This window comes from Excalfactoria chinensis, chromosome 9 (assembly GCF_039878825.1).
Source record: "Excalfactoria chinensis isolate bCotChi1 chromosome 9, bCotChi1.hap2, whole genome shotgun sequence".
Classification (NCBI taxonomy): Eukaryota; Metazoa; Chordata; class Aves; order Galliformes; family Phasianidae; genus Excalfactoria; species Excalfactoria chinensis.
The window spans coordinates 19538346-19560674 of NC_092833.1; the positions used below are offsets into that span (position 1 = coordinate 19538346).

General features: G+C 45.3%; 2 protein-coding genes across 5 annotated transcripts in view; one reads left to right on the forward strand and one right to left on the reverse strand.

Annotated features, from left to right (window-relative positions):
- The first annotated feature begins 697 nt into the window (after positions 1–697).
- On the forward strand, positions 698–5684 carry PFN2 (profilin 2). The gene is made up of 3 exons (XM_072344978.1): positions 698–994; positions 1839–2031; positions 3612–5684. Exons 1-3 carry the CDS (start codon positions 863–865, stop codon positions 3707–3709), a joined length of 423 nt encoding a protein of 140 aa, XP_072201079.1. The 5' UTR covers positions 698–862; the 3' UTR covers positions 3710–5684.
- Positions 4505–22329, reverse strand: part of RNF13 (ring finger protein 13) — a 28390-nt gene continuing 10565 nt past the window's right edge. For 2 of the 4 annotated variants that reach the window (XM_072344972.1, XM_072344974.1), the window contains exons 6-10: positions 19158–19248; positions 18904–19009; positions 16928–17021; positions 11676–11756; positions 4505–11081 (exon numbers count right to left, since the gene is read on the reverse strand). In XM_072344972.1, coding sequence (XP_072201073.1) covers positions 10717–11081; positions 11676–11756; positions 16928–17021; positions 18904–19009; positions 19158–19248 — 737 coding nt within the window. In that variant the 3' untranslated portion in view covers positions 4505–10716. The remainder of the gene's footprint in view (positions 11082–11675; positions 11757–16927; positions 17022–18903; positions 19010–19157; positions 19249–22329) is intronic. The other 2 variants (XR_011904711.1, XR_011904712.1) reach the window with 2 other exon arrangements.

Consider the following 22329-nt stretch of genomic DNA (forward strand, 5'->3'; position numbering starts at 1 on the left):
TTGCTGCCACCTGGAACGGCTGCTAATACCTAAGGGGGGGAGCACAGCACCCTAATACAAGGTGCACGATTTGATGCAGAAACCCTCTTGCTGCTCCGGTGGGACACGTGCAGGGCAGCACACCGCGGCCGGCCGCCGGCAGCGCTTTCTTGAGGGATCGTGATGAACAGTGACAGCTGGTGCAGGACGCGGCGCAAAACGCACAGAGGGAGATACAGAGCGGAGATACAGGGGGAGATGCAGCCCGCAGAGCGGAGCCGGCGCTGCGCCCCGCGGTAACGCCGACCGAACCGCCGCAGCGCCGGGAGGGGCTCCGCTCCGCGAAGTGCCGCCGCGGCTCCGCGCCGAGAGGCTCCGCGCAAACAAAGGGGCTGCACACAAGCGGCGCTCGCGCTTCCAGCAGCGGAGAACAATGCGGTTTGCTGGGATGGCGGCGGAGCCTCCAAACGCCTCGGCTTAGAAGGGCCGGGGAAAGGCGGCATCCGCGACACCGCGCCCGCACAGCCCCGGGGAGCCGCGCAGAGCCGCGGAACCAAAAGCGGAGAGCGGGGAACGCCTGGAGCCCCGACCGCGCGACCCGCAGCCTCCCACAACCTCCCGCAGCCTCCTACAGCCTCCGCCGCCCCCCGCCGGCCGCGCGGTGCGGGAAGGGGCGGTGCCGAGCCGCGCCCCGCCTCCCCCCGCCCCCCCGGCGCCGGCAGCGGAGGGCTGGGCTGGGCTGGGCTGGGCCGCGCCGCTCGCTGCAGCGCTCGGTCCGATCGAGAGGAGGGAGAGGCGCCTCGCCTCGCCTCAGCCGCCGCCCGGCCCGCGCCGCGCCGCTCGCTGCCGCCGCCCTCCCGCTGCCGCCCGCGCCCCGCCGAAGATGGCCGGCTGGCAGAGCTACGTGGACAACCTGATGTGCGATGGCTGCTGCCAGGAGGCCGCCATTGTGGGCTACTGCGACGCCAAGTACGTCTGGGCGGCCACGGCCGGCGGCATCTTCCAGAGCATCACGGTGAGCGGGGCGCCCCGGGCCGGGCGGGGATGCGGGCGGCGGGGCCGCGCGGAGCGGCGCCTCTGAGGGCCGAGCGGGCCGCCGCCTTTTTGTCTCGGGCTGCGCACGGGGTGGGCCGCGCGCGGTGCGGGGGCGGCGGCGCGGTGGGGAGGGGGCGCGCGGCGGCGGCGGAGGGCGGCTCGGCCCGGCCCGGCCCGGCGCTGCGGCGGCGCTTACGTGCACGGCGTAGGCGGCGTTGGTGAATGCCCGCCGCGCCGCCGGCTCCATGTTTTCCATCGCCAAGATGGCGCTCCGCCATCGATGCTCCCCTCCCCCCGCCCTGCCCGTCCTTCCCCCGCCGCCGCCCCGCGCTGCCCCCGCGGGAGCCCCGTGCGGGGAGGCCGGGCTCGGTGTCGCCGCGGGTTCTGCCCCGCTCCGGCCGCGAACGCCCCGCGTCGGGCCCGCCGCGCCGTAGTCCGGGCCCGGCGGGGCTGACCGGGGCCTGCCGTGACTCGGCACTTTGGCGGCCGGCCCCGATCCCCCGCCGGGCGCTCCGCCGGGGCCGCGCGGTGCCCGCAGAAGGGCGCGGGGGGCGCCGGGCCGCAGTGACTCATTGAGGCGCCGCAGCGCGTCACGTGGCTCGTTAATGTCGGTCGCGCCGCGCGGTAACGGCCCCGCTGTGCCGGCGGTGCGGGGACGGCCGGGGAGCGGCAGCGACAGAGCGGCGCTGTGCGAACCGCCGACAACAAAGCGCTGTGCACGGGGGGAAACGCACCGTCCGCTCCTTTAGCCGGAGACGGGGAACGCGTGTAACGGAACCGAGCGGAACGACGCGGTGCTGACTCCCGGCTTTTTCCTTTGGCAGCCAGTAGAAATAGATATGATTGTAGGGAAGGACCGGGAGGGCTTCTTCACCAACGGCCTGACCCTCGGGGCAAAGAAGTGCTCCGTGATCAGAGACAGCCTGTACGTGGATGGGGACTGCACGATGGACATCCGGACGAAGAGCCAAGGCGGGGAGCCGACGTACAATGTGGCCGTGGGCAGAGCTGGTCGAGGTAAGGGAGCTTTCAGCACTCGGATCGCTCAGTTGAGAACATGACCCTAAACACAGGCCCCAGCTATTAAGGAGCCCAAACTCTTGTGTTTAGTGGCTCACCGGGTGGGGGGTGGCAGCAGGCTGGCTGAGCTGCAGTTTTGCCTGGGAATAAACACTTGCCCTGCCGCTGCCCATACATGATCCCAGCTGGGCAATGGCTGAAATGCCCTCTGATGAGCAGGACAGGCTGTGGTGCAAGTAAACTTGGGAAGTGTATCCCCTTGTGGTATCCAAAGCCTGTAGTGGGACACCACGGGGATATATTAACGCTCGTCTGACTACAAGTCCTTGTTGTTATAAACGCCCCATCACAAAGTTTGTTCTGCAGAGATGTGAATCTCTTGTTTGAGCTCCTGCTCACCATGTAACAAGTTCTGCGCTAACTCCTGCGCTTCCTGCTGAGCTCTCCGGAGCCTGACTTTAGGCAAAAAGCTCGTCCAGTGTTGTATCATGGAGCAACCTGCCTTATGCCAGTTTGACCACTCCTTGGTGTCCTCCTCAAACACCAGGCTCAAATATGAAAAATGTGCCTCAAAGTATTGGCTACGAGTAGCGTGCACTGTGCTCAGAACACCCAGGCTGGCTGTAGAACAGACTGGTGAGCTATGGGCTTCTGCCCATAAAGTACAGGCAAATATTGCTTGAGTCTTGTATTTGGAAGCTACAGCTGGGAGGTAGCGCTGCAGGTTCTGACTCCTTGCTGCAAATAGCAAAACGACAGTGAGGTCTGTTTTAAGCCCTTTGTGAGAGGATTGCTATGGGGATGTACAGTCACCTGTAGGCAGGCTGACTGCAGCATTTCCAATCGCACAGGATCTAACTTGGGAAACAATTACCGTGCTGGTGAGCACGGTGCTGGCTGTGTCCGTGTGCCTTCCAGTGACCTCTGCTGGCGACTTGCAAGTGGTGTATCCTGCTGGAGAGCCCTACCACGTTCTTCTTTGAGACAATTGGGACACTTTGTCACCACGGTGCAGTGATTAGAGGCGGGGTCAGCGTTAAAACCTTTCCTGCACTTTGCCTTATGCGAAACGTTAAGCACACCTTACAGTTTCTGCCTAACAAGTCTTCATTCAAGTCTGACCGTGGGCCTTTTTGCCCGGTGTCAGGGCAGTTCTAGCTCTGAGGCTGACCAGCAGCAGCCGCTACAGATAACTGCGCTCAGTCACAGCTCTGCTGCCCACACCGCTGCTTTTGCTCCTCACAGCACTTCTTTCCCCCTCCCAAGATGTCACCAGGGTTTCCTGGCTGGGTGAGGGCGGATGGTGCTGATGGTGGAAAGGCACCGCAAGGCTTTACTGAGATAGTGGATGGCACTTCTTTTTCTGTTTTTTTTTAAGCAGTGAATTTCTGTGACGTACCTGGAAGCTGTGCGTGCTTTTTCCCAGTCCTGTGCACACCCGTGTTTTACAAGGCTGCTAGCTTGATACCCAAATACTGAATCCTGAATTTGAGTGTGTTCATTGCACTGCCTGAAACTTGCGTGATTTCCTTGTCTAACACACTCTTTTTAAAACTTTTTTTTCTTTTCTCTTTCAGTCTTGGTCTTTGTAATGGGCAAAGAAGGGGTCCATGGAGGCGGATTGAATAAGAAGGCATACTCAATGGCAAAATACTTGAGAGACTCTGGGTTCTAGTTGCTAGGCAGACTGTTAAGTATTAGGGGAAGATTGCTATTAAACTTTCCTGGCGGTGAGCTTTAAACCTTACATTCTGGAAACTTTATTAGCAATGCAGGGTGATGGGGTATGAACCTGTGTCTCCTTTGTATCCCTTTATTGGTGGGGAAAGGTGTTTTTTTTTTGTTTGTTTGTTTTTTCTTTAATTTTGTTCATTTCTGTTTTGTTTCCTTGTGTACTCCAGCATTGGTTATAGTCATGGGAAAGGAAGGTGTCCATGGAGGGACACTCAACAAGAAAGCATATGAACTGGCTTTATACCTGAGGAGGTCTGACGTCTAAGCAGCCTCTCCCCATCCACCTAGCAACTGTCTTCATCACCACCCAATTGTGCTCAGTGCTACCAGACTGTAGATGGTAGTTTGTGTTTTTTATTTACCCATTTTCTAATGTCGTAATTCCAGTTCCCCTTTGTTCATTTGTATGTTAACCGCTGCGTGTAATGAAGTCCCGTATCTGGCACCACCGCTGCACCACAAAGACGATATGCATGATACCTTGAAAAACTCCTGGGAGGGGAATACGCCAAGCCTGGGCTTTGCTTTGTCTTAGCAATTTGTGCGTGCTGAGAACTAAAACAACTTCGTAAATACCAAACAAGGTGCCGGTTGTACAATCTGATTTGCTCGATGCCTCCTCAGCACTTTGAGCAATCACACAGCTCACAAGTCTTCCTTTCACAGAGCACGTTTGGGAGGAAAAAGCGCATGCATATCTTCTGTTCTCCTCGTGGTGTTTTGTTTTTTAATCCACGTTTGCTTACACCTGTTTTATAGTGCCTGGTTTGTTTAACCGATTTGCCACTCAGAAGCTATTAATGTTGAATTAGTTTTGTTGTTGCACTTTTCTGTAGGCTTGTCTTTCATTTTCTCTTCACGTCTGAAGCTCACACCGCTCGTTAAGTGCAATCACAAAACTATCAAAGGGTACAGGCGCACTTCCTCCTCCCATGACCGCAGCCCCATCGGAGCAGCTCCCCCGGACATTCCATCCCCCCATCCCTCCCTCCCTCCATCCCTCCATCCTTGCAATAGCGCAGGCACTTTTTTTTTTTGCCAGCTCCTGTTCTGTAGTTGAACTCTCAAAGGCTGCCATTATGGACATCAGATATCCCAGCGTAACCATCTGGAGTGTGTCTGGTTTCAGTTTTTCATAGGACCAATTTTGATTTGCAGCTCGGGGTTGTGGGTTGGGTGGTTCTGTCTGTACAGAACTGCAGTGTCATTGTGGAGAACTGCCGCCTTCAGCCGTTGTGGGAGCGCTGACCGACTCCGGTCTTTGTGCCAGATCTCGTGCTGGTTACAGAACCCAGCTGCTCCAAAGCCGCTGTTTGGTGAGGGCCGGTAGTTGAAAGCTAACCTGTCCAAACGATGCCATTTCACTTTTAAAGCCCCCATTTGGCCTGTCACGCCCTCGCTGCAGAAATCACGGAGTGAACTGCCTTGTGCGCCCGTCATCTGACATGTGTGTAACCAGCCGATCCCTTCAGGCACAGTACTAACTTGTATGTCCATTTAAAAAGAACTGCAGAACTCTGTATACAAAGAATAAATGGGAGATGGTGTTGGTTGGAATAACTGACTTGGCTGTCTTGTGATGAATTTTTAACATGTATTCTGTGCCATACTTATTGTTTAAAAAAAAAGGAACTGTTGCTATTGTGAGATGGATTTTAACCGAGTACGAGGCTTTCCTTTGAAGGGCACGACTTTAGGGACATTCTAGCATTCGCTTCTGTTGTTGGGCCTTGTGGATAATGTACAGATTTAAACAGATTCTCGTTGCTGATTTGTCCTTTTCTTTCCCTGCACTTTGTTACATCTGGGATACAGTCTAACTCATCTGATTTAATATGCATTTCAAAAAATGCCATAACTATTAAAAACACCTTGTTTACAGACAGATGAAATAAATTTATTCCAACCAAACAAAATGAGCCTATTGGTAATTTTTTCCACTCCCCGCCCCCAAGCTTCCTCCTGAGGCCCCCTTCCTCCTCCTACAGCTGAGCACTGCAGTGCTAGATCTAAGTGCGGTTGTCAGTGGCGCAACACGGTGACAGTGTAACAGCTAAAGCACAACATGCCGGCCATTATAGGAGGCCAGGCAGGTGTTGGGCAGGTACATCTGAGTTCGGGAATGACTGAACAGACTGCAGCGGGAGGGGGTTCCCACCTGTGCCATATACGTGCATAATCCCTAACACTAAAGCACTAGGAGACCTCTGCTATGTGACCTGGTTGGTACAGCCACTTGAGTTGCTTAAGGTCCAAACTGTACTTTGTACTTGAAGAGCTGAAGTTACAGTGGACCAGAACACGCTCCCAGGTAACAACTGGCTGTGGTAGTTTCTAGTGCAAAGGATGCCAAACTTCCCTCCTAAGACTGTTAATGTGGGAACCTGTTTTGCTCTGATTCTGAACTTTACCCTAACAAAGTTAAAACTGCACCCATGTTCAGACTGCAGGACTTTTAATTCCTGCATTTTAAGTTTTGTAATGAGGCTGCAGTTGGAATTCACGGTGATGGCACCTCAGTGGCAGCAACGTCACTGTGTGCTCTGACCCCCAGCCCAGCACTGTTCCTTCCTGCCCCGTTCTGAGCAGCACCTCCACGTGGCTTCATGTTCCCATCACTATTTCCCACTGAGGTCATGCTGCTCAAATGACTTTTTGAAATGCAGTTGTTCGTTTTCCACAGCAGAACGGAACTGTGCACATAAGTCGGGAAGATCTACCTGAAATACATTCCTCAAGTAGCCTGAATGCTCAGCAAATGTTATTCCTTCATACTTAACTATTTCCAGATTAATACACCAAAGAGCTTAAATGTCAGTGCTGAAAGCTGGAACGCTGACTTGTGATCCTGGTGAGATACTGGATGTTTCAGTTTTTCCTTGCAGAAAGTTACTGAGATACGCAGAACGCTTGTCTTGGACACTACAAAGTTCCATGTGAGTAACTGATTCTCGGTCTCATTCTGTTGACACAATGAAATCACATGCACTGCCGTGTACCTCTTGCCCTTCTCGCGGTGATTAGCAGCATTACACTGCTCAGGGTGCAGCCTGCCAGCTCCTGTGCTGTAACTCAATGCCAGTTCAGAGGTAACCGTCTGTGAGGCGTACAACCACTCTCACAATTCACCATTCAGGATTTAGCTGAAGGATTCAGAAACAGTGAGTTTTTTATGCTCATGCTCTGTTCTTTTTAGATCTGGCTAGTCGCTGCTTTTTAGAGCCTGAAGTCACAGACAGCTGCCCTTCAGCAGGTTCTGGCTCTGCCACTTTTAGTGATGCTCTCAGACTCTACTGTTCTGCAGCTTGCCATTCTCTACAAAGGGATTGTCCGCGTGCTTTACAAGTACTGCATCCTTCCTTATGTCAGCAGTTCCCAGCCGCAGGAGCAGCTGAGCACAGACTCCTTTTTTTGTTTTTCCTTCTTTGATAGCTTTGATGTCTTGTTATTCAAGGCTTGAATAAGAGAACAGAACTTACATTAGAATTAGTGTTCTCAAAAACAGATTAGTTTGCACAAAGTTCAAACTCAAATCCATACAGAAGAGGCAGAATTGCTTTAAAGGTTTCAGGGTTTTTTTAACTATTTAAGGGTAGTTCTGAAGTGGTTCAGTCCATCACTCAGGAAGGCAATCCCTACTGCCTCAACTCCTCGCAGCTTCTCCCTCTTCCCCCACTTCCTTGAGCCTGTGCCAGCACACCCCACACAGGTAACGGAGGGCTGAATTTATGTGCAGAGCATCAGGGCTTTACAGAGCTCGACTAGAATAGCCTGGATTTACTATCTCTTTATCAGAAATACACTCAGGAAGTTAAATATCAGTGTGCTCACTTTCTGTGCCCTAATCATTCACAGACAGGTTTTAATTACACCCACTCAGACTTAGCCAATGGTTGTTGTAATTTTAAAACAGATCCCAAATAAAGATGAATCTGTTACTGAATTCTGCTAGAATTCAGAATAGAAACATCCAACTATTATCAACTGCAGAAGGAATAGCTTTTCTTTTTCAGTGCTGTGGTGTATTTGTGTGGCTGGCCCATCATCACCGTTCACTCAGAGGTTTCCTGGGTGCTCGTTCCCCATCCCGCGCTGTGGTTTGCTGGTGCTGCAGGGTTAAGGTTCTGCTGCCTACGTCTTTTCTCCGTTTCTTGAGACCTGTGAGAAGACACTCGTGACTCCCCACAGCCACTTTGTACCACACTTTTCCCACCTCCGGCGGTGAGCACTTACCTTTCCATTAAGGGAAAGCCTTCATTCCTGTCCTCCCTCTCTGGCTCCTTTTCAGGACGGTTTGTTCACGTTACGCAGCACAAAGTTAGGTGCAAACGAAAGGAGATATTTATGGTGATCACAGTATAACCATCTTGTGATAACTGCTGATATTGTGCTGTTTTATACAGAGATTAACTGCTTTAAAGGGCCCACTAAATATTTTAGCTCCAGACATGTTATAATCTACTTGCTAGAAGTTTTTTTAAGCAAGGTTTCTCTAAAGCACCTCGTTGCTGTGCAGCTAGAGGCTGAACTCGGATGGATGGGCTTCACATAAGGAAAACAGCAACAACTGGGTCAGCTGCTCATGGCATATGGTGGCGAAACTGTTGCTTCACGTGGATAATGGGGTAGGTCACAGTCCAAGGACACTAAAAAAGGTACTTACCTTTCCATTACGCTTGGACTGGCCCCCCCTTTTGAGACAATTATCCAACAAGTTTTGATGAAATACACAGATTCTACTGAGAAATGCAGAGATCCTCAGACTTCCAAAGCACTTGTAAGGAAGCGCTATTCTTTTCATTTACAAACTCTCTGCGGTGCAGGGTAGGGGCCGAAGGGTAACATTATAATGTTTACTACCAAGGCCTGCTGAAATTACATTTGATGAATACCATTAGGAAATGGGGCAGGTTAGGAGCAGCACTGCCTGCTGCATGCGTTTCTCTGTATAGGAGGAAGAGCAGCAGGTAAAAACGGATCTTAAAAAGTCTTTTACTTTTTGTCATCGTAACAAATACTACAACCAGGGTTACCTACAGCACACGTTACCCAGTTCACTTCTGCTGATGGTTCTGCATCTCTTCAGGTTTCGGGTACCTGAAATGCAGTTCTGAGTCAACACATGCGCTCGTTACACACCAACAGCAGAAACCTATTTTAAGAGGCAATCTTTCAGCTCCAGAAACGTTCACAAGTCAGCTTTGGTATCTGACCAGAGACACACGTAAGACAAAGTACGATTTTACACTGCAAGAAATCCAACACACGGCTCGTCTTTATCCCATGGATAAAGTGCTGGTGGCAGTGCGCTGAAGATAGTTCATTTTTCCATTATTATCCTTCTATTTTCCAGAATGATGTGCAGCAAAACTCTTTCTACTCTTTACCAGTTCTTGTGAATTGATTTCCATTGCTGGGCTTAAGGAAGGAGGACACGTAGCCACACTGTCTATTAGATCAGTAATAATAAAGGGAAGCACCTCACCTGTCATCTCCTCAGCCTGACATTTGATGCTTTCTGACCTCCAGAACACACTCAGTCTTCAGCTGTGAAGGTGTCAGTGCAACGGGCAGGAAATATCAGCAGTATTCTGGTCTTCCTTCCCCGCAGGTTTCGCATACAGATCTGGACTGATTCAAGCTTCTCCTCAAACTAGACGAGCAAACGTTAATGTTTTGCAGCTTAGTCCCACTGCATGGAGTGTCAGCAGCACACAGCCCTGTGCTGTGGTACACGGTGCAGCGCAGGTTAATGTTACTCAGGGATGTTCACAATTGCACGTTTCACATCTTTAAAAATACTTCAACCGTACACACCAATAAAGACAGACAAGTACACAGTGAGTTTAAGTGATGTGAGAGTTAAATAAATTCCTTGTGATACTTAAAGTGGAAAACATGTTTATTAACATTCTTTCAAGCTTTCCTTATTCAAGGCCATATAAAAAAAACAAACTCTGCATTTGGATTATACATGTTCTGTTACTCTCTACATAGTTACAGAGGCATTATATATAATTTACTTTTCTCATGATACACCGGTAAGTACTGAGCTCTGTTAATCAGGTATTTGAAAAGAACCATTTGTCTATATACAGTTTACCAGACTAACGTAGCATAAAATGCTCTTCAGTAAGAGGTATATGAGTTGAAGATCAATAGAATACTTACCTAAAATTCTACGTGGAACAAAACCTCCTCTGTTTTAGTCACCCTCTCCCCCAGCTCCCACATCATCACTGAACAAACAGACCATTCGTCGCAGTAGCAAACAAAGCTAAATTAACATGTTAACGATGGATCTTAATTTGTGAACTGCTTAAAACTAAACATATATTCTAAGTTTCTTTACCCTAGGAACCGCTCAACAGGACAGCTTACACTCAGCTACTGTGGCAGTCTTCCAAGGAGTATTTGGAATCACTGCTTTACGATGAAGGTGGAATCTCTTCTGCCTCCTTTTGATAGACCAGCATATAGAATCTGTTCTACGTTTTGTTTTTGACAGTGCTGACAATTTTTAGGAAAACTCTACACAAACATGCAAATAGACTTTTTTTGTTGGGCTTAAGGTAACACATACCATACACATAATAAATACTGCTATCAGTATGACCCTGCCATAGCTACAAAATTATTTCCATCTAAATCCCGTTTCAGCAGATACCAACGTTTAAAGTAGCCTGTGTGAGATTTCTATCGATATATGCTATTAACATTTCTCATTAGCATTGTGGAGTCCAGTTAAACTGTCTTGAGAAGACAGGAAGTGTGACTGAATACCTGAATCAAAAATAAATCTACCTGTAATGATTAAACAAACTGTAGTACAACTACATAAACCGCTCCTACTGAAGAAACCAGACGGATTAAAATATATTACCTACATAAATGTGCTGTATAGCCTCAAGAACTCTTTTATTCATTCACTTCTCGTCATGAGTAGTCTCAAACAGTATTCGTCACTCTGTAATCCCTTTCATCATTGGGCTGGAGCTGAACTACTACACTTTCTTCATTCGCTCCATTTTCTGCATCGCTGCTGTCAGTATTGTCATTGTCATCCTCCTCGTACTCGGAGGACTCTGTCACGTTCTGATGGGAATGTGATTCTGACAGAGCCCCAAACGACTGAGTGCTAACTGAGGCTAATGGTCTAAGCAAGGGGGTATTTTCAGATACTTCGTTTTCTTCTTGACTGCTGTCTGTCTCAGAGTCAGAGTCCCCCTGAGAAGGGACCACTTTCTGCTTACAGACAGGACACGTTTTTTTTGTTTTTGTCAGCCACGGGTCCACACACTTGCAGTGATACGCTGTTAGAAAACAAGACACGCGGACATTATTATCTGAGTAAGAAGGACAAGTTAACAGAAACAGAAATCCAGCAGATTAAGTAAAATAGGATGATAGAATTTAACTCAAAACAGAATTTTACTTAGAAGTTCTCTGGCAGCTGGACTGCCCATCCTTATGTACCAAACACCTGACAGTCCTGAGCACAGCCAAGGCGGTGCTTCAGGACAGACGGCATCCACTCATTCAGGTTCTCTGTCACTAGTCATAAAGTCACATGGTTTCATGTCCTGGAGAAAGTGAAAGCCTACTTCTATGCATGTAAATGGAAACTCCAGAATGTGCTTCCCTATTCAATACAAATATTTAGGGGACAGTGTCAAGCCCACCATTTTTCTCATATGCACATACAGAGAAAACCACAGAGTGGTAGTGTCAGCCCTTTTTCCTTTTAAAAACAAAATTAATGAAATGTTTGCTCTTTTCCCAATTTGCATATGTGCCCAGGCAAAATAAATAAGTAAATAAGCAAAGTTATAAACCTAAATCTCCAGACATGGCATTTTAGATAGCTGTTTTAATGTAGACACCAGACCTGAGGTGCCGCTGCTTACCATGAGAGCATGGAAGGATTCTGAGCTTGTCTCCATCCTCGTATTCATCCAGACAAATGGCACACACATCGTATTCATCTCCTACAGCACATATGAGAATCCTTTTAACTTCAGAAGATTTGCAATTGAACTTTTCCTACATGTGCATATAGGGTCCCTTCCCGTTTCATTAATCTTCCTGTCCTTACAAGGGGCAGGTTCTCTGATGCTACGTTGTCGATTTGCTACCTTTATTTCCTTATTAGGACTGTATCTCATTCACTTTGCCACTACGTAAATAAAAACGTTTTCAACTGGAAGAAGTGCTCTCTCTGCAACAGTCAGTTATTCTTACTTAAATACAGGACTCGTGTTACCACGCAGGTACTAACTAATCAGCTATTCGGAAAACTCTAATGAAAAATAACAAAGGTAACTGAGGAAAAAATAAAGCAAAATAAATGAAAGAAAAGCAGTTTAGTTATATGAGAGAGTTTAATTATTGTGCAATTAGAACCTCAAGTGCAAGACAGATTATTGGCAGTGCTGACATCATGCAGTGGTGTGGCATGTGATATGACCACACTATAAACAATTTTTAGCATTTTCCCCCCATTTATAGGATTTTACAATATGGTCTTTCATCAGTCCAAATCCTTCCCATTCTCCTGGCAGATGCTGGCCCTCTCAAGCTTCCACTTACAGCAGCAGTTAACGTCTCTTTCACAGACTTGTTAATTGCAAACAACGCTGTAAGACACACCAAGTGTCAGCATCAATATTCTCTTCCAAACACGCGTGTCCTTGAGTACTCAAATTCAGTACTTAGACATACCACCTGCTCTGCCCTGGGCACCACTGAAAAGAGCTGTTCCTATCTTTCTGCACCCTCCTTTCACGTATTCACTCACACTGGTGAAATTCTCCTATGCAGGCTGAGCAGTCCCAGACTCAGCCTTTCTTACAGGAGAGATGCTCCAGTCCCTTCTTCACCTTCAACACAGCCCTCCAGATGCGGACTCACCAGTGCTCCTGTTATTATCGCTCTCCTTAGCTTTCAAATGAAACCCCACAACTTCACCGTTACCTGGTGGAGGTAACGTGGTACAACAGAAACTTTAGCACCTGCATGTATCCAATGCTGTTGCTACATCACAAGCACTTCAGATGGATGACCTTTACACAGTCCAGAACTGCAGCAGCATGCCAGGGCTGCACACCCCTGACAACGATGCTCAAAACACAGGGCTCAGTCCATCACCCCACGGCGTCCTCCCTGTCACACGACCAGAAGCATGTGCCAACAAACAGAGCTACAAGCTTTCCTACTGCTGGACTAACACACATTTGGTGGAGGGACAGGCTAGTTCCAGGATCAGGTGACCCAGTGCATGTTTGTACATCCTGTCATAAGTGCAGTCATCTGCTCCACACGTGGTGCTGGCATGCCCGCATCCACATTGTCTGGTGCACACTTTGTAGCAAAGAGAGGCACCAATGATGTACGAGCCACTCTGCTGAAACGACGGACAGCCCAGATACTGTCTGAACAATCCTAGGGCACGCCCCAGGGATATGATCACTGGTAAATGCAACCTAATGTAGAGAACCTGCTTTAGCAGCAGGGTTGGACTTCACGATCCCCAGAGGTCCCCTCCAACCCCTACAGTTACTTTGCAGCAATGCGTGTTCAGAAAAAACGACTGTGGTAAAGCATCTGTTTTTGCAGCAAGGCCTATGCTCAAGTTCTCAAGCACAGAGGCCAGAAATCTGACAGCATTTTGGCTAGCTTCAACAAAGACATTTCCCTTGTTCTCATCAAGGCTTTCTATCCAGCCAGGCCTACCTCCTCCCAACTTCACAAGGCTCTTTTTACTGCACAGAAGGTTTGAACAGGCTCTCAGCCCAATGGCTTCACCTGCACCGACCAGACTCATCAGCTGCAGTCCATCTGCTGCATTTCTCTAGGTTATTAAAGCAATTAATCAGCACCATTACCCTGATCCTGGCTCAGGGCAGGAAGGCAAAGCCTATGCCCCTCGGCACACTGAGGCCCACACACTTTCTCTGTGTGTCTCACTGCCTCCATCACTACTTTCCAAATTAATTTCTAAGTTCCACCTCCACAACTATGCTGACAGCAACAGCAGCCACCTCTGCTGCAGATTTTACAAGCAGGAATGCAGGCTCTTTTTCATCACTGTTGAAATTACACTGCTAATGGTGGTGACTATGTTGACAAATTGCGTTTTGTAGCTGAGAATTTGCTCTATCAAACAGCATTATTGTGCTCACTTATCTGCTGCAGCTTCCATAAAAATAAATAGGAAGCATTACTTTTGGAGCAACCTACATACTGTGCTTAAATAAACTGCAAATGAAGCAAACCTGTTTTACTTGATACATAAATACAGTGTTTTTAGGTATACAATTATCCATCACACACATAACACACAGTTGAGTGCTGGTGAGCACCAAACACAATCTACCAAGATTCTGGCAGACATTGTGACTTGTTTTCTTTATTAAACCTATACTGTACTGTGCAATCAGGCTAATGGGTCAGTAATGAACAGTAATTAGACCAGTTATAATCCCATTTGCAGGAAAAAAAATAAATCAGTTTAGGAATACAGCAGAACTGTAATTACCCTGGAACAGATTTTTAAAGTCCATTCGGATGCTGCTATTGACCACTATTTCCCCAGTTTCTGCGTGTATCAATCTATGTACAAAGACATGTACGTGAAAATTCAGCCCTGATACTCAAATATGTTTTTACTTAAAAACATATTTATTTTTACATCCTATTACTTGTCACACACAGGGCTATTTTTCCCCAATGTACACACAAGGCATTACAAAGCTGACTGCCCAAAGTTAAGCTCTTATTTCATACTTAAAACACTAAAAGCTCCATTAAATCTTGTGGATATGGCAACTCCAAATTCCCATACAAAAGGCTTTGTAGAAGCCACTGGGTGTAACATCTACTAGCTTTCAGTGAAAGTGCCTAGAATCTTCTGCAACAGCAGAGCTGAGGGTAAAACTCAACTGCAAGTGCAGTTCTTAATTCGCTTGCCAGAATAGTCTATAAAATAATAATTTAAAAGTTCATTTCCAAGCTCATCTCAGTGGAGCTGATCAGTAGGAAAAGCAAACATTTTATTTCTAAAGAGATGCAAACATCTGCCATTTTTTGATTCAGTACAGTCCTTTTTTCCTTCTTGGCCAATATCCATTTCTTTCCCGCACACTGTCACACTAAATATGTTCTCACAAAGTATGGATGTTTCAGATACCTATCTGGTACCTAATGAGTATCTACTGTGCTCCACTGCCCACAGAATACAGGAATTTGTCCATGTGCCAAAGCAGGTTTTTCAGAGCAGGAGCTATGATTGCGTTACGTGGACTATGAGTAATTTAAGTATCACATGAAATTAACAACGTGCACTGAAGTCAGGAGAGTTTTCACAAGAAGCAAACTTTCAAATACTGAATTATTTAACACTAAATAATTTGCAGTAGATGAATAATGAATGTTTGAGTGAATAACAGTGCTACAAATACTTTCTAAACACTTTTTCTAAGCTGTTTGAGGAACCAACTTCACCACCTCCCTCAATACTAACACAGAATCACAGAACATCCAGAGCTGGAAGGGACCCATGAAGATCACAGAGCCCAGCTTGACTCCATACCAGCACCAAAAAATGAGCCCTGCCTCTGAGAGCAGTGTGCAAATGCTCCTTGAGCTCCAGCACTGCAACCGCTGCCCTGGGAGCCCTCAAGTGAGGAACAAGGTACAGAAACTCTTGAAGTAAGAAAGTATGAAAGCTTTCTGCTCTGTTCTGCGTAAGTCACTGAGTGCAGTGATTACTTGATTAGCCAGGTTTGTTTTACAGCTAACTGGGCTCCAAACAGTTCATACAGTACAAGATTTGGCAAAAAGAAAGAGGAAGAAGAAGAAGGAAAACACCAAATACGTTATTTTCATGCACTTGCTACTTAGTCATATAATCCTGAGCTAGTTATTACACTGTGCACATGATTATCTGACAAACATATCAAATGACTTTCGTGAAGCCACGTGTTGATGGGTTTCTTGTTCTTGGTTTTTCCTTTCCTATGGTTTTTTGGGTTGTTTTTGTTTGTTTGTTTTGTATTTTTACTACAAATAATTCTCATAGGGAATCACTAAAAGGAAGCTGGCTCATGGCAATCTTTTTCAGAGTTAATTTTAAATCCATAGCAACAGACCATTATACTTTCTGTCAATCCTGCAAAAACAAACAAAAAAAAGCACCATTTTCTTTAGGGTTTTTGGGGGTTGGTTTGTTTTTGCTTTTTTTCCCTCAAATGAGGCTGACTAACATTGTACAGAAACCTGTATCCACTCAAACTGAACATCTGCTTTGCACAAACTGACAGGTGTGTTATTAACAACGCAGGGTGGCTTTACCAAGGGCAAGGAATGGTAAGCAGTTCTATCCTTGAATCCAAGCATATCCTCTAACGTGGTATTGATGCCTAGGCAAATCCCTGTTGACACGTGTTCTGTAGTAATCAATTAAGTACTCTTTCCAGCCTTTATTCTCATAGGTTGTAATAGTACATTCATAAAAGCAACTGGATGGTAAGATGGTAACATTTAAATAACAATATAATTTTTTCTACTTTTAAAAGCCAACAGACTGCAACAGAGAAAGATTCAGGACATTTTAAAAGTTTCATTAATAAATCAAACTTGCCATGGATTTATTTCTTATCTCATTGTTCTATCTTGTATACAAATAATTTCTAAAACCAATCACAGTAACAAATACCTTCGCACTCCGTTTGAATCACTCTTGCCCTCACAGAAGTGCCGTAACTGAATGAAAGGAACGCTCCTCTGGAAAAGCAGTTCGTTTAAACCCACAAGACAGTGTTGTTTCTACAGTGCCTATAGCATTAGGCAGCTTACCTACCATTAGTCTTTATCCAATTCCAGAGAGATTACAGGTATAATGTACCACAGTGACTAACTGCTATTGTCACTGTTAATGAGAGAGCAACAAGGAAGATTTCAGGAATTTCTGTACAGATTTTGTGCAATATTTTCACCCACAGCACACGTGTGGTGTCCACCCTGCTTCAGCTGAGGAAATGCTAGAACTCCATTCTAGTGAGAGCAAGAACATAATCAAAATTATCTCTAAAATCCCCAATTTAGGGACTTTTTGTATTAAAACGGTACGTTCTAATTAGAGAAAAAACAATCCACTTGCCTTTCTTAAATTTGTGTATGGGAAGTTTCTTCAGCTGATCCTTCCTCAGTCGATTCCTTCTTGCCCTGTGTCTGTCTTGCACAAATTTTGTGATCTGGAAACATGAGACAGAAGATGACGGTGTGAGTGGAAAGTTGGAACAACAAAAGAAATTTTTGACTTGTGAGCCTTTGTCAAAAGGGAACTGGCACTCCAGCTGAATCACCTCTTCCCTCATCTCAAAGATGGAGATGACAAAGAACGTCCCTGATAACCACAGCACTTGAAAGGGAATATACAGAAGTTTTTTTGGGAAAAGAAAGGAAGAAAATAAGAATACCCTTCTCTCTATAATAAATAGTGGGCATTACTGCAATCTCCTACTGAGGCATAGTGGCATAATTCAGGGCTAAATACAATTCACTAAGCTTGACTAGTTTTGCTAACAGCAGTTTTAAATCATGACAAGTTCTCTTAAAGAATTATTCCCATGTTCAGTCCTGTTTTTACACTGCAGTCTGGGGAACAGAGTAGAGATTTACTTCAAGCCATAGACTCTTGCTGTCTTCAGCCATATTAAAGATTGTTTCCATTTTCTTAGTCGGCAAATTTAAGAGAATCTGTATCTATGGCTTCTGCTCAGAAAAATCACTTGTGCCCTGAACACAAACACTTCAGAAATTTATCTCACCCCTGTAATATTTTTAATATTGCAGCTTGTGACAATCAGAAAGATCGATACAGTGGAATGCAACGACAAAGGAATTAATGCAATAGAAAGGTGTTAGAAGGAAAAAACACACATCTCCAAAGACCTGGGCAAAAGGGAAAACTCCGCTAAGGAGGGATCACCAACCAGAGATCCTTCCCTAGTGGCAGTGAGCCCTTAAATGAGCCTTGTGGAATAATGAGGAATGCCTGAGTTCAGAAGGTCCATGAAAACACTGGTGGATTTTATGTTTTCTCTAATTGATCGCTCCTCTGTGGTTTCTTGAGAGCTGTCATGATTTTGACTCCAAACATGCTCACGATTGTCAACTAGATACACAACTGATTGTGTAAACAACACTAACACAGAAAATATTTCAAGAAAATTTTATGGAGCAATTGATGCATTATTTTTTAATCAAAAGAAAAGAGTCTCGTAATTTGGTCAGAGATCAACAGAGATCGCAGATCCATAGAATCACAAAGGTTGGAAAGAACCTCATCCAGTCCAACCATCCACCAATCATCAGTACTGCCCCACTAAGCTGTGTACCACTTTAAATGTTTCTTGAGCACTTCCAGGGACGATGAGTCCACCACCTCCTGTGCAGCCTGTTCCAGTGCCTGACCACTCTTTCAGAGAAGAAATTCTCTGGACACACTGAGGGCCTCAATGTCTTTCCTGCAGTGGGAGACCCAAGGCTGAACATGGTACTTGTGGTGTGGCCTCACCAGAGCTATAGAGTACAAGGGGATGATTACCTCCCTGCTCCTGCTGGCAGTGTGCCCAATTGAGAACCGCTGTAGGTAGCATATATGTTGTAAGATATATGCTATATACTGTAATAGGTTCTGAGCTTGCTGGCTATTACTATACTTGTGTGAAAAAACAGCACGAGGCCTGTGCTGAGGAACAGTGGGACTAACATTAATTAAACAACACCAGGTTGGTGAAGTGGGACATATTCCTAGAGTATGAGAACGCATGCTCTTCTCTGTGGAATGAAAAGGGAAAAACTTATGGAGTGATAAGAGTACCAGTGAAGACAGTTCTCTGTAAGCAGTTACACAGTAGGAAGAACCTCCTAATGTCTCCTAACTTCCCTTTTCCAAAAGCCTGTTTATCAGACTAAAAATAATATAGAATTATAGGTAACTACAGTACAGGTATATACAGCACATAAAGCTTTCACTGTTCCTTTACTGTATCACTTAATTTAACTTCAGTAAGTGACAATTCTGTGACAATCTGTTTGTGAGAAAAGATGTTGCTAAATAGAGGAACTTACCATAAATATGACAATGAGAATAAGGCAGATTCCTACTATTATTAGAAAAGGGATTAAGTAGTACTCCAAAGGAAGACTGAACTCTGGGATCAACACAACGTGGCCACTGTAGAGAGAAAGATAACAGTTTTAAGAAAGGGTAGAAAATAATAAACTGTGAATTAAAGAATAAATACAATGAAAAGAAACCCAACAACCAGGATTGGTACACATTTCAGTTCAACCAACAACAAATCAAGTCAGAGGTAACTTACCCCTTCTCATATGTAAATTCTTCTTTAAGAGAATTAGCTGACGCTTCCCCAATGAAGACAGAAGGAATGTCTATCTTCTTTAAAATTTCAACTGTATAAAAAGGAGAATAATAAAACTGCTGTTACACATTGTGTATGGGCACTCTTACGATGTTGAGACAAACATTACAACAGTCTCACAACACGAGGATACATTTTAATGTAGTAACAGAGACTGATTCACATGCATGCTAAATCTTTATGTCATATAAGGAGTGGTATTATTTTCCTGCTGAATATTTACAGGCTTTAAGGCAGGTAAATCAAAATTACCAATTGCATTTAAAGGGAGCACAAAAAAAGTATTGGGACAAAAAGATGTCAAAAAGATGACAAAAAGGTATGTTTAACCATAGCATCCGTTCTTAGGAGTCAAATCACGTAGCTTCCAAAATTTTGGGGAACTTATATCTTATGATCTGGTATGTGCATTTTAGTCACTTTCGTTCTTTTCACCCTAAGCATGAACACACACATTGGAAAGGTCAAAAAGCAGAACAAACAAATTCCATATCTTTACTTCAGTTTCAAGAAACCAAATGCAAATGTCTCTCTCTTTTCCTGTTACTAATGAGGATTAATAGTAAGCTCACAGGATGGAACTCAAATGAAAAGTTATCAAAAGATAAAGTCTCTATTCTTGAAAATGCATTTCCTAGGCTTCAATTTATATTTATCTGCATGTCTAAGTCAACAAAGTATTCAGGTTCCCCAAGCAAAAGCACACATTGCTCAAAGTCACTTCACACCGCCCAAATGCCTGTTTGTTGTAAGTTGTTCTATAGTTGATTTCAGAGCGAAACCTGAAAATAAGTTTCACATGGGTTGAGAACTCATTAAAACCACATTCACATAGCTTTCTGGACCACTCAGCTTCCACTCAGTTTGCTGAATGTTAATTTCCTAGTTTGCTCAGTGGTGTTTCTAGTTTGAAAGAGTTTTGATTCTTCTCACTTATGTTCTTGCTGCATGTTCGATAACCTTCAAAAATCAGACAAAATAAAGAAATTCCTTAGAGAAAATCAGAACAGTGTTTTAGACAAAAAAAACACATACCATAAAATCAAAACATCATTTTGACTACAGAGTACAGCAATGTTCTGAGTATAAACACTCCAAGAAAGGTTAAGTCAGAACAGCTAGTAACAGAATAAGCTTTCCAACTTCATCAGGAAGCCTTAAGCTAGAGTTGTCAGGGCAGGGCTCCTCAAATCATACCACTTTGAGGCTGATGACGGTAATGGATGCCCTGGGCCTGGAGATGGACCACAGGTCAGTAAGACAGCACCAAAGGTGCAGGACAAGGGAACTCCAATTGGTAAATCAGCCTCAATGGGAGACCTATTCAAATGCCAGTACACCAACGCATGAAGGATGGGAAACAAGAAGGAAGAGTTGCATGCATGCATGTGCTTACAGGTCTATGATGTCACTGGCATAACTGAGATGTGGTAGGATGGCTCTCATGACTGGAATTCAGAAATGGACAGGTTTAAACTGTTTAGGAAAGACAAGCAGGGAAAAGGGGAGGGGGTGTCAACAACCAGCTGGAGTCCATGAAGCTCCACCTGGGGACAAATGAGGAACTAACAGAGAACTAGGTCAGAGTTAAAGGGAAGGCAGAGGAAAGAGACATTGTGGTGGGAATCTGTTACAGGCTGCCTGATCAGCAAGACCAAGTGGATGAGGCCCTATATTTATAGAAACAGGAGCAGCTTCATGTTCACAAAACACAGTCCTTGTGGGGGATTTCAGCCACCCCAGTATCAGTTGAAGGGACAATACAGCAGGGCACCAGAAACTGAAGAGGTTCCTGAAACATGTTGATGATAATTTCGTCTTCTTCCAAGTGGTACAGGAACCCATAAGAAAAGTTGCTATGCTGAACCCTGTCCTCACCAACAAGGAGAGGCTGTTGAGTAATGTAAAGCTCAAGGGCAGCCTCAGCTGCAGTGACCACAAAACGGGTAAGTTTGAGATCCTTTGGGCATCAAAGAGGATGCATGGCAAGCTTGGTACTCTGGACTTCAGGAGAGCAGACTCTGAACTCTGCAGGGAACTGCTTGGCAGGGTGACATGGAATAAAGCCTTGGAGGGAAGAGGGACTCAAGGAAACCAGTCAGTATTTACAGACCATCTCTTCTTCCATGTCCAGAATCCCTGCATCCTGAGAAAAAGGAAGGCAGGCAAGAATGCCAAGAGGCCTCTATGGATCAACAAGGAGCTCCTGGACTTACTGATGTGCAAAAAGGAAGTTGATAGTAAGCGGAAGCAGGAACAGGTTTTCTGAGAGGATTACAAAGAAGCTGTCCACAGTCAGGAATCAGGTTTGGAAAGCTATAACACAGAACTCAATCTAGCCAGGGTTATGAAGAGAAACAAGAAGAAATTCTACACACTGCCCAAGCTGCAGAAAGCGAAGGTAAGAACTTAGAGAAGGAAGATCCACCTGCTGTCAGTGAAGATCAGGTTTAAGACCATTTAAAGAACCTGAAGCAACACAAGTCCATGATACCCAATGAAATTCACCCGTGGGTCCTGAGGGAACTGGTAGATGCAGCTGCCAAGCTGTTATCAAGCATATTTCAAAGATCATGGTAGTCAGGTGAGGTTCTTACTGATGAGAAAAGGAGAAACATAACGTCCATTTTCAAGAAGGGGAAAAAAAGAAGACTCAGGGAACTATAGGCCAGTCAGTCTCACCTCTGTGCCTAGAAAGATCGTGGAGAGGAAGGCTAATGGGATGTGTCCCTGCCTATAGTGGGGGGGTGAAACTAATGATCTTAAACATCCCTTCCAAGACATCCTACGATTCTATGATAATAAATCAAAAAATGGCATACTGATCTTCAAATTCCTTTTAGAACTGAAACATTTCGAAATACACACATGCAAAATGCATTTCAAATAAATAAGAATCCATTTGCTCAAAGAACAGAAAAATGCACGCAGCAGAGCAAGAACAAAATGAAACAACTAAGTAGTCATGTTTTGAAATTTGAGTTCTTTCCAAGAGGGTAGGGAGTTTTTGGGGTTTGCTGTTTTTGTTATTATCCACATCAATAATCTATCTCATAAATTAAACCACTTAATTCAGAACGGTTGAACTATAAAGGAAAACAAAAGACACATT